The 13,592-nt window shown below is 36.4% G+C and overlaps 1 protein-coding gene across 1 annotated transcript; it reads left to right on the forward strand.

Annotated features, from left to right (window-relative positions):
- The first annotated feature begins 12,617 nt into the window (after nt 1–12,617).
- On the forward strand, nt 12,618–13,541 carry LOC103308494. Its single transcript, XM_008181929.1, has one exon. The coding sequence runs from the start codon at nt 12,618–12,620 to the stop codon at nt 13,539–13,541; it is 924 nt and encodes a 307-aa protein (XP_008180151.1).
- Nucleotides 13,542–13,592: the final 51 nt, after the last annotated feature.

Genomic DNA, 13,592 nt, shown 5'->3' on the forward strand with positions numbered 1-13,592 from the left:
AGATAGGGCTGTAATCGTATAGATACCCCCACCATGATATTTACATGACATATTTTTCGGTCACCATTTACAGTCCATAATAATTCTGTTATTAGATAAAAGCAGGTACAAAAACCTTGGGTTGAACAATATCGTATTTATTAGTTATAGCTTCTGGTCTTTTCGAACGAAAAATACTATCTACTTATAAACAGTAGCACAATGTTACTTATGAGAAACCACCAAACTTTGAGGCACTATATCTCGCTAATGGATTAACAAAAAATAAAAATTTTAACGTTATAATACATAAAAAAAATAGTTTTATTATTTTATATTTTTTTTTTTATGGGTTGCCATTTGAAAATCAAAAGTTGATAATAGTTTGACCAATAAATATAAGGGTGAAAAAAATTAAAGTGTTATACAAATGTAGAAAAGTATGTAACTAAAATTTTTAGAAAAAAAAAATTTGGTAAAAAGTCTATACTTTCAGAAATAATGAGTGTTCTTCGATAAAAAAATCACCCTGTATATATATATATATATATATATATATATATAATAATAGTAATCGTTTGTGTTACTCACACATGAAAATACAAATAATATGATTATCTCAATATAACAGTTTATACTAAAGTGCTGTACCGATATCCGTATTATATTAAATAGTTAAAAATAAAAATAAACACCACTACCACGTCTAATGCATCGTACAGTATTAAGTACCTATCTATATTCTATATAGTATCTTATCGTTACCACCAATTATCCATACATACGGCATATGCGTCTACCTAGATAAATATTATTGATTAATATTATATATATAATAGTTATCGTGTATAATTCTCGTTCGCTTGTTTGGACATCGACAACAACGTACTCATTACTGTTATACAGTTTGTCGTGGATATTCAGTAGTGATAATAGTACACGTTTATTATATTTTTTTTTGGCGGATTGAGTGTGACTAGGTAGTTTATAAAAATGTCGCAAGTTTGTTTTATTTGTAATAAACATTTAAATGAAACTGAAATAGTTATTGTTGAACGTGGAATTCAAACTTTGATTGATTCAAGTGTTGAAAGAAATGACGGACATTTTGAATATTTAAAAGACAAGCAATCTGTGGCAATCCATGTGCGGTGTCGTAAAATGTACACTCGTAAAAGCAGTATTGCTACAGCTAAAAGGCAAAGAGAGACAGAAGCTAACACATCTACGAACAGTCCACCTCATATTAGAATGCGATCAGGTGAGTCAATTTTTTGTTTTAAAACATGTTGTTTATTTTGTGGTGATAAAGCTAGTGAAGAGGCTGAAAAAAAAATCGGCGACTAATATATTGTGTTGCTACACTGTCGTTTAAAGATAATATTATGAAAGTAGCCGAGAATCGTTCAGATGGCTTAGCAAAATCTGTTCTAGGACGTATTCAGTATGAATATGATTTAATTGCTGCTGAGGCTAGATACTATAATGATTGTTATAATTCTTTTTTGAGGCCTTCTAGCGGTGGTAAAATAGATCGTCCTGAAGACAATAATATTACTTTGGTGATGGAAGAAATATTTTTATACATTGAAAATAATGAGGATTGTCAGTTTTCACTACAAGAGTTAAAAGGTATTTGCAAAAATAAAGTTCCAGATGATAAAACAATTAAAAAAAGATTAAAGTTAAAATATGGTAGTAGGATTATTATAACTGAGAAACAAGGTAGCTTAACAATTATTTGTTTAATTGACACTCAGCACGACGCGTTGAATAAATTTTGGCAAGACAGTAAAAAACAAAATTTAAATGAAGAACGATTTAGGATATTAAATACTGCTGCAGAAATTCTCCGAGAAGATATTCAATCTGTCGTATGCAACACTAAAAATTATCCTCCACCTAGTCAAATGTTTGAAAATATTAATAGTGAAATTCTGGAATCGTTGACTTATTTTTTAGAGGTATTAATTTTAAAAAATAAGCGACATAAATTGGAACATTTGAAATTAATATGTACAACTGTATGTCACTGTATTATGGCTGCCATTCGTCCTAGATCATTCATCTCAAGACTGCAATTGGGTCTTTCAGTGTTTTTTCATCGACGATTTGGGTCAAAACGTCTTATACAAATGTTTTCATCTTTTGGTTTGTGTGCATCGTATAACGATACTATGATGTACGAGTCTGCAGCAGTTTTTAATCGTGAGCCTCATATCTTGTCACCAGAAAGTGGAACATTTGTACAATACGTTGTTGACAATGCTGATATAAATGTATACACTATAGATGGTCATAACACTCTCCATATAATTGGTATCATTCAAATTATTACTCCGAAAAGTTCTGTTTTAGCTGAAGAACCTTTATTAAGAACAAATCGTGTGATTTCAGCAAACGAGTTTGTAAAAAAAGCTCATATTCCGATTCGAATCTATCAGAATTACGGTGTAGCAGGATATAGTAAAATAACTGCACAGAACTTTATTTATGAAAGTGATACAACAGTTTCATTACTCCGAAAAATAGATATAGTATGGTTGTATGGGAAATGGAATAATTTATCATTGCCAGGTTGGAATGGTTTTATTGAACGCTTAACAAGCAGGGATCGAAACTGTTTCAAATTTTAACGGTTACGGTTTTAGTTCTTGAGAACGGTTTTCTTAATTTTCTGGTTTTGGTTTAGGTTTTAAGACCGGTTTTTTAAATTTTTTGGTTTTGGTTTCGGTTTTAAAAAAGGTTTTTCAAATATTTTATCGGTTTAAAGAACGGTTTTAGAAAATTTTCGGTTTTGGTTTTTGAAACGGTTTTTAAAAATGTCAGTAGAGTGTTTTGGTAGGTTCTGGGTCCCCGGCAAATCCGACGAATCCGACTACCCCTCCCACCCTATCGCGTACGTGCGCGACCTTACCCCTCCCCCCCTCCCATCTCAACCAAACCAAACCTAACCTAACCCTCCCCCTCCCACCCTAGTATATCACATACGTGCACGGTCTCACCCCTCCCCCTCCCATCCGGGTCTATCATGCACGTGCACGGTCTAACCCCTCCCCCTCCCATCCAGGTCTATCACGTACGTGCACGACCATACCCCTCTTATCCTCACCCCCCTCCCATCGATGTCTATCACGTACGTATCCGACCTCCCCCCCCGCAAATCCCATGAATCCCTACCCACCCTATCACGAGCGTGTCCGACCTTACCCCATCCACCCCCTCCCTTCCAAGTCTATCACGTACGTGCACGACCATACCTCTTCCCCTCTTATCCTCATCCCCCATACCATCAATGTATATCACTCACACCCTTACATACCCCGCCCAGTCCATAGCTCTATACTCTCACGAACGTGCCCTGCCCTGCCGTGCCCCTCCCCCGCCCAGCCTATAGTTATATGCTATGCTCGGCCTTACCCCCTCCCTTCGCATCCATCACATGCCATGCCTGGCCCTTCCCCTCCCATCAATACCTATCACATACATACCCCCCCCACCACCCAACAACTTTTAATTACTATTTAAAAATAATAATAATAATACCGTTTGAATAGTTTTGAATAAATAAATTAAATAATATAAACCATCAGTTAAAATATGATATTATGGAATATGAAAGTATACAATTTTTAATTACTGTTTAATGATCTTCATATAGTACATAAAACTATTAACTAATGAGTTAGTGTAAATGTATAATTTTATAAGTTTCTCTTTAATTGGTTTTTAACTTCTACTAAACAAAGTCATTAATAATCATACTAGCTTAATATGTATTTCAATATAAATAATATTTATATATATTTTATACATATCATGTAGAGTGGTGTTTATATCACATTATACCAATACCAATAATAATAATTAGGTAGTATATATTTTTTTCTATAAGTCAAGAAATTACACATTCAAACTAAAACTCATTAGAACAATTACATTATATTAATATGTTATGATAAACCCATTATGAAAAATAGATATATCATATATTTTAACACTATGTAACGAGGTTAGATAAATCATATATAAGGGGACCGATTTCACTCAAAGGAGTCATACTGTTCTTCAAGCTTCTTGTATACAGTATACGTATTACTATTGTTATTAGTCTAGTGTTTATTACATATCAGTAAAAATGTTCAAGTGCGGTGTTTGTGATAAAGTTTTCACCACGAAGTCTAATATGCTTAGACATAGCAGATCGCATAACAATAACAAATTTACATGTGTCGAATGCCAACAAATGTTCAGTCGTCGGGATGACCTTGTAAATCATGTACAGAAAAAACATGGTATGTATTATATTTAATATTATATAATTGAATAATAATTAAAAAATATATAATCACTAACATACATTTTTTTATAAAATGGTATAATATTATATAGAAATAAAAGTATATAGGAATAGTAAATAATTGAATATTATTATATTGTATATAATAATAATAATATCATAAATTTATTTAGTTATTTAAACGAATATTACATAGTTTATATTATTATTAACAATCAAGAATTAGTCACCAAAATACATTTCTATAAAATAGTATAATGCTATATGAATATAACATGGTGTAGTGAATAATATTAAATGTACAGGAATAGTAAATAACTGAATATTAGAATTTAATATAGATATAATCACATAGTATAAGTTAAAAGAATAATCTTCGATTCTATAATTATTATTTCTCTATATTAGGCTTCATTGAACATAACGCTGAATACAATAGAGCTATGGGTATTGCGGTTGGACAACAGTCATTAAGTGAGTAGTATTTATATTATATTATTTAAATGTATTAAGCTCAATAATAATAATAATAATTATTATTTTTATAAGGTATGGGTGTCGTAGGTAGTGTACCATCCATGTCTAATGTGAATGTTATTATTCCGCCGCAAGCCCCCGCCCTTACCACTCCGTCAGTTAAACGTGCTAAAACCAACTCGGCGCGTAACATCGTAAAATTTAAAAAGGCTCGCATAGGAATGGTTAATACGCCGGGCTTTATCGAGCTCGACTCTTCACTAGATAGGACCGTAGTATGGTATTATAGAGGTAATACCGAGAACTGTCTGAACTATCCACCGTTTTTAGACTCGATAAAACTCGAGTTGGTGAATAAAATCAACGATTGCGTACGTATTAACCCTATAAAATATAATTTGAAGTTGGAGAGCATATATGTACATAGGGAATTACCAGCCGAGGATAGGGCATTTAAAACCGTGTCGAGGGAGGTGTACATCCATAGCGATGTGAGTGCTATGGTCGATGAGGACTTCGCAGCACTCATGTCGGAGGAAGATAGGTATATGAAAAAGGGGTCAGGCTTCACCCTATCTAGTATCGATGGCTTGCTGCTAGGTATCTATGAGCATACCCCTCTTGGAGGGTCTTCGTATATTCCACTCCCAGAAAACATTATGCGGAAAAAGGCCGTCATTAATCCCAAGAACATTGACGACGAGTGCTTCAAGTGGGCTATTCTTGCTAGACACGTCCCAGTAGTCAACCATACTCGTATAGCTCAAAATTATTATAATGAGGAGCATCGATACGATTTTTCTGAACTATCCTCCCCGACACCTGTTTCGGAAATCAATATATTCGAACGACGGAATAAGGAGGTGTCGGTAAACGTATACGGATTGAAACCTGGTAAGGGTGAGAAGGGGGGTAAAGGAGGAAAGGATGGTAAGGGGGGTAAAGTCGGTAAGGAGAGTATAGTGTATCCAATCAGGGTTGTTGAAAACGAGAAGGTTGAACATTTTGACCTTCTCGTGATTGAAGGCTCGGAACGGATGCACTATACATACATATCGAATTTTTCACGACTGGTGCGGAGTCAGAAAACATCACATGAAAGTCGACTTTTCATCTGTAAGAGGTGTTTTACCTCGTTCGATGAGAGGGTTAAAAAAAATAAATTGTGTGGTCATGAGGCCCTCCAACAGCACATGAGGCTATGCGGGCCTAATAAACCGATTTTACCTGTTATACCGGAGGAAGGGGAAGTGCTCAAGTTTAACGGGTGGGGTAGCATGCAGCGTCATCCGTTTACGATATACGCTGATTTTGAAGCCCTACTCGAAAAACAGACGGAGCGGGTGGGAGCGAGTACTGACGGGATACACGTACATCACCCGATGAGCTATGGGTACTTTGTCAAGGCGGCGGCGGACGTGCCAGTAGCGATTATGGAGAAATACGACATACCACAGACACCGGTCATATATCGCGGGTCGGAATCGCGTGACGAGGTGGCTAAACACTTTGTCGCCAGTGTGACCGCGCTCGCCATCAGGTTGGGAAACCTACTGAAAGCGACTAACGTCCCGATTTCGATGAGTGTGGAGGAACTACGTGTGCATAACGCGAAGAGTGTATGTGATATGTGTAAGTTACCGTTCACTGAGGTCAGGTGTAAAGTTGCCGACCACTGTCATCTGTCGGGACGGCTGAGGCACACACTTTGCGCACCGTGCAACCTCAAGCTCGTCACACCCAAGTTTGTACCGTGCTTCCTTCACAATCTATCGAAATATGACGCACACTTTATCGTAACCGAACTCGGTTACGATAAGGAGTCGATAACGGTGATCCCCAACAGCGAGGAGAACTACATCTCGTTCTCCAAACGCGTCTCACCCGACTTTAGTGTGAGGTTCTTGGATTCATGCCGGTTCATGGCCTCGAGCCTGGCCGAGTTGTCTGGGAACCTCCTCACGAAGCACGGTGAGTTTGAAAAGTTCCGCGAGACCGCCAAGGTGTTCCAGCCCACCGACATGCCACTCGTCACGCGAAAGGGCGTGTTTCCGTATGAGTATACCGACAAATGGTCGAGGCTCGAGGAGACCGCCATGCCGCCGAAACTCGAGTTTTACAGCATGTTGACCGAGAAGCATGTGACAGCATGAGGACTACGTACATGCAACGGAGGTGTGGGAGCATTTCAATTGCAAGACCCTCGGTGACTACAGTAACTTGTACCTGAAGGTCGACGTTCTCCTTCTGGCCGACGTGATGGAGAACTTCCGCGACCTATGCATGTCGACGTACAACCTCGACCCCGTGTATTATTATACGGCGCTGGGGTTTACGTTTGACGCCATGTTGAGGTATACGGGCGTTTCACTGGAGTTACTCACTGATTACGACATGGTGCTCTTCGTGAAACAAGGGATAAGAGGGGGGTTGGTCCAGGCCAGCGAACGGTACTGTCGGGCGAACAACCTCAAGACGCCGGGGTATGATGCCGGGAAGCCACCGTCATGGCTCGTCTACCAGCATTGTAAATATATACAACGCTTATACAATTATTAATTATATTACTAACTCTAAACCTATTCTTGCAGGCAACAACTTGTATGGGTATGCAATGGGAGAGTACATGCCCTACGGGGGGTTCAAGTGGTATGAGGGGGATTTGGATCGCTCTCTAGAGCTGTTGGACGGTATGACCGACAAATCCGACGTTGGGCGTATCTACGAGGTCGATATCGCGTACCCAGACCACCTACATGACGCGAACAATGATCTCCCCTTCTTACCACGGAACGCCGTACCCCCAGGCTCAAAAGTGAATAAACTAATGGCTACGTTGGAGCGGAAAGAGCGATACATTGTACACTATCGAAATTTAAAGCAAGCCATCGCTAATGGATTGATAGTGGAAAAAGTAATATATATATAATCCGCCTAAATTACATGAAATTAACCTCGATAAATAATTATAGGTTCACAGGGTGTTGGAATTCCAACAGTCTGCGTGGTTGGCTGAGTATATAAATCTAAACACCGAGATGAGAAAGAAGGCCAACAACGAATTTGAACGTGATCCCAACCACTTGACGAACACTTGATTACCCTTTCTACGTATAATTTTCTCGATTAAATACTCATTTCGGTGATTAGTCTTGTGTATTTCCTCAGAATAAAAACATCCTGCAATCGGTTTCCCCGTATAATCTTGCAACTGATATGTAACGGGTAATGTTTTATTTATTTTGATAATTTCAAATATTTCCGTAGACCAGTTTGGTAAATAACCTTTTGTAAACACCCCCTTTTGGGTACTAACCCGAACGTTATCGCCTACTTTGAATTTAGTTTTCACATTATTGATTTCACGTCGCTTTATTTCCACTGTAAGTGGGTCGGCATCTGCCTGTATCGGTGTCATTCCAATAGTTCTGTGTTTCGAATTATTTTATTCTTCGAGCAACCCAGGTAAAATTGAAATCCATTCGTGAGAGCCTCGCGCAGTAAACTCTCTAAACATTTTCTCCTTTAGTGTACGATTGAAGCGTTCAACGATACATGCTTTCATAACGCTGTATGTAGAATATTTGTGTATACCATATTTATCCATCAACTCGTCAAACGTCTTGTTATAAAACTCTTTCCCATTGTCCAATTGTAGAAGTTTTGGCGAGCGATCGTATAATATTTTAGACATAGCACTAGTGACTTCTTTACCCGTTTTCGTCTTCAGAGGTAGAGCCCATGCGAATTTAGTAAAACAATCAATTACGCATAAAATATACTTGTAGCCTTTGTTTTTCCCCGAATATGGTATCATTTCAACCAACTACCAAGTCAGCTTGCCACAAATCATTTTTCCCGTATATGTTAACTCTACGCCTCGTGAAATTTCGCCGCGAAGGTTTGTGAAGTTCAATGGCAATTTCACGTTTAGACATTTGGAATTCGTTTGATTAACCCGGCCTCACGTAATTCCTCGAAAATAGATATTATCTCATTTGAGACACCCGTATTACCAGCTGATTTAGACGCTAGAAGTAATCGAAGTCTATCGACCAACTCGTTTGGGTCGTTCCAATACACTAAGTTGTTTTTCTGTACAGTTCACCACCACCGGTGGGGAATAATTTACTTATAATATTTTTATATTTTTTACATTTGGTATTTCTTATTTTTAAACCACCTGCGGTTAAATGTACTGATGTTTGAATTAATATCGATTTGTAAACCTTCAAATCGTTATCCGTATAAATGCTAGGGGTTTTCAAAAACAATAGTTGAATAATACCCGAGGTTGTTGGATAAGTAGTCTCGTCGATAAGTATGATGTGTTGAGTGAACTTTACTTCTTTATCACCTAAGGTAATATCACCGTTTGCGAGTTTTTTCGGGCCGAATTTTCTATCTATATCCGTTGACTGAAACCAATTTTCAATTTCCCTCTGATAATTATCAAAAGTCTCTTCATCAATATTAATAATTTCAGAATCTAAGGGTTTATCTTCTTTCTTACTCTGATTAGTGTATAAATCATGTGTATTCGATATTTTAGTTAAAGGTTCTATAATAGGTTTGAATGTCTGCGTCATTAACTGCTGAACATTAGCTTCACCAGTTTTTAACGTAGAATATTTACGTTTTATAGTTTCCTTTGCCCTGACCAACTCCTCTAATATATTACTTCCCTCCTTCATGACTACGTTTTAAATGATATTTTTTCCTATAAACACTAACTTATATAACCACATAGGTGTCGAAACCAAATCGATAACGCCCGCCATCACGTTCACTATCTTTGCAAATAACTACAAATGCAAACCTATCGCGATTCCAGCACACAGTACAAAACTGTTTGAATTGAATGTATGACATATCCCCGGAACAGTGTTCGTTATATACATGCTTTAAATTAGTTTCATCTTATTTGAATAATACTATTAAATTAGCATTATCACGTATCAGTTGTTTGGGTACTTTCGAATAACTCTGAGCCAGATAGAATATATCTACTTTATTATGTCGTCCTCTGGAAAAATATTCCCTTATTACACTCTGCTGCTCTCCGATAACATCATCCATGATAAATATAGAGTTTGGTAATACTTTTTCAGGTGTGATAACCTTATCGTTCTCGAAAAATGTAAACAGTTTAACTCCATCAATACCATCGATAATACGTTTCAATAATTTATATTTCGGTTGCTCGAGGGTTTTAGAGTATATGTAAACGTTTTCAAATCCAAGCCCGTTTTCATCGACGAGTAGAAAATATATCAAGTTCGTCTTACCACAACCCGAACTCCCTAAGACCAACGATCGTATCGTATTCGGGAATAGGTCACCATGTCTAAACTGTATTGTATCCGGGGTATCAATGTTATATATTTGAAGTTTTTCTCTTGCTCGATAAAACGCATTTTCCAAAGCAGATGTTTCACTATAAATACAAATGTACTGTCTATGAAGACGTCACACGATGTCTCACGTTCATAAACGGAACAACAATAAGGGTTCGGGTCTCATTAACTCTGTTATAAACCATTTACCAGTGGAATTACATCTACCCGGTTATCGGTGAGTCATCAGTACATCACATTATTAAATCCTATCTAAATATAATTTTTCATTACAGATTTGCCGGCCCTGGTACTAAACTAAAAGAAAGACTGGCACGAGGTTATCGAGGTGTAAACAGTCTAGATGAGTTGGCTAGAGCTCATGACATCGCATATGATAGAAGTAATTCACTAGCGGATAGACATAGGGCTGATGAAATATTAGAAAATCAAGCTTGGGAGGTGTTTAAATCTAAAAACACTGGTATCAAGGAGAAAGCTGCATCTTGGTTGGTTACTACAGCCATGAAAGTCAAACGTAAGATGGGGGCTGGTTGTGGATTTAAACAAATGGTCGCGGCTGCTAAAAAGTCAATCAAAAATAAACTGAAAGAAAAGAATATAACTAAATTAATACGAACTTGCCTGACAGCTAATAAAAAATCGAAAACTAAGAAAACTAAAACTCCTAGAGTTATTCTGATTCCGAAAAAAGGGGGGATTTTACCCTTGATACCTATTTTTGCCGGGTTATCTGCATTAGGTGCGCTTACTGGTGGTATCGGTAATATAGTAAAAGTCGTGAATGATTTAAAATCTAATAAAAACACCCCTATTCACTTAGGTAAGGGTTTATATCTCACACCATACAAGGAGAGTTCTTATAAAATCATCAAAGGTAAAAGTTTATTCCTGGCACCGTATAAAGGCGGGTCAGTGGTGAAGAAATCTAGAAAGTCGACAAAAAACTAATTGATACGCTACCCGATAGAGCATTGTATGATTATGAGATTATAAAATACATTGACTTGTTGAAAATACCTCATTTCATTGGAGTATTTTCCCGAGACCGGTTGCCTTTACATTATAAACATTGTGAGTCGGCTATAGTTAATTTGGATGTCGATAAGGGTGAAGGAACTATCATTGGGTAGCGAATGAAAAAATCGGTAAACAAGTTAAATATTACGATAGTTTTGGAAATTTACCCCCACCACTAGAATTACAGAAATATTTCAACGATTGTAATATCGAATATAATTACGATAGACATCAGAAATACAATACAACAAACTGCGGTCATTTGTGTTTAAGATTTTTATCATGTACACTATAACGTTAAACGGTAACTCCAGTGAATTATCTTGTGACTTTTTCCCACCGATAGAAGTCAGTAAAAATGCTAAGATCTTTCTATTAGGTTTTAAGACAAACAATTCTATTCCTAATATAAACAGTAAGTGTAATCAAATAGGATTTATTAATAAGAATGATATGGGAGGAACATCGCCTCACATCTACTCATTACCCACAGGCTCTTATGAGTTGAGTGAAATTGAAGAGGTAATAAAGCATATACTAACCGATTCCAAGATATCGTTCGAGTTGAAGGGTAATAATAATACGTTAAAATGTGAAATGTTGTGTAGCGAATCTATAGATTTGTCCATGCCTAATAACATCGGTGAGTTGTTAGGTTTTGAAAAACGTACATATGATGCTAATGTTAAACATCAATCGGATAAGTTGGTAAATATTACCAAAACAAACTGTATATATATCGAATCAAACTTAGTCATGGGCTCATTCAATAACGGAAAGCAGTCCCATACAATACACGAGTTTTATCCGAATGTACCTCCGGGTTATAAAGTGATAGAGATTCCAACACATTTGGTTTTCTATTCAATAAACTGTTCATCAATTACACATGCAGAGATAATATTAAAAAATCAGGATAACGAGTTAATCGATTTGCGTAGAGAGCCTGTATCAATACGATTGTTAATCAAAGACTTATGATATAATGGGTTTACAGTTTTATAATATAAATAGTCGGGTATACGAAAAATCCCGTAGTCGTGTCAGTGACATTATCAAGTCAACAACTCCGAGGAAAAAATATTTGAAATTCTATAAAGTGGGAGGCAATCTAACAGCTGAAAATTTAACTTTTCTCCGTTCATTAAACGCTATTTAACATGGATGATATGTATTTAGACGTATCGGGTGGATATGTCGACGATTGCAGGATAACTCAAATTGATTATCATTCTTTTCTTCCTTATTCAACATCTGCCCTCTCCAATAACGATGAAGTGCGTATTGCTTTACACAACACAGAGTCATATACTCTACCTTGTGAAAGTTATATCTATATCGAGGGGTCAATAACCAAACCTGCTGACATGACAGATGACATTCGATTTATAAACAACGGGCTAGCATTTCTTTTCTCCGAAATGAAATACGAGTTGAATGGTATTCAAATTCAGAAACTCATCAACCCTGGTATAACTTAAACAATGAAAGGATATTGCTCGTATAATAAATCAGACATTGTTTCACACTATAACGCTGCTTGGGATGATGATATTAAAAATGTCAATAAAGATTTTATCGAAAGCGGTGTGTTTAACGGATGTATTAATCTCAAAGATTTATTCGGGTTTTGTGAAGACTATAAACGTATTTTAATAAACTGTAATCAACAGCTGATATTAAATAGAGCGTCGCTGGATATGAATGCGATTAAGCAGTATAAAAACAATGAAATTGTTATAGACGCGTCTAAGTTAAAAGATGTTAAAATAAATATTTCGAAAATATTATGGAGAATGCCTATAGTCAAGGTCAGTGATAAAGAAAAAATACAACTGCTGAAAGTGGTAAACCATCAAAAACCTCTGAAATGTGCGTTCAGATCATGGGAGTTGTGTGAATACCCATTTTTACCTCAAAACACTTTGCATTCGTGGAAAGTAAAAACATCTAACAAATTAGAAAAACCGCGGTATGCTATAATCGGATTTCAGACTGATAGGAAAAACAGTGTGAGTACACCAATGTCATATTTTGATCATTGTAAAATCAAAAATGTGAAGGTTTATTTAAATTCTGAAGTATTCCCCTACGAAGATTTCCAAAGTGACTTTACTAAGAACAGGATGGCTACATTATACCGTGCATATGCCGAGTTCCAGAAATCCTACTACGGTCATGATAATGTCACACCTCTATTGACTCGAACGGATTTCAAAAAACTTTCACCGATTATAGTTGTTGATATGAGTAGACAGAATGATAATGTGAAAACTTCGACTGTCGACCTTAGGATTGAGATGGAGACCGAAGAAGCGTTTCCACCATCTACATCAGCATATTGTTTAATCTTACATGATCAAATTATAACTTATAATCCGTTTAATGGAGAAGTAAGAACATTGTAATTAATATTGATTGTAAAACTTAATATTATTTTAATAAATGAAAACATATAT

Source organism: Acyrthosiphon pisum, chromosome X, assembly GCF_005508785.2.
Source record: "Acyrthosiphon pisum isolate AL4f chromosome X, pea_aphid_22Mar2018_4r6ur, whole genome shotgun sequence".
NCBI lineage: Eukaryota > Metazoa > Arthropoda > Insecta > Hemiptera > Aphididae > Acyrthosiphon > Acyrthosiphon pisum.

Bases quoted from the DNA above. Each gene is read 5' to 3' on its own strand.
- LOC103308494 (XM_008181929.1), top strand. From the start codon at position 12,618: ATGAAAGGATATTGCTCGTATAATAAATCAGACATTGTTTCACACTAT.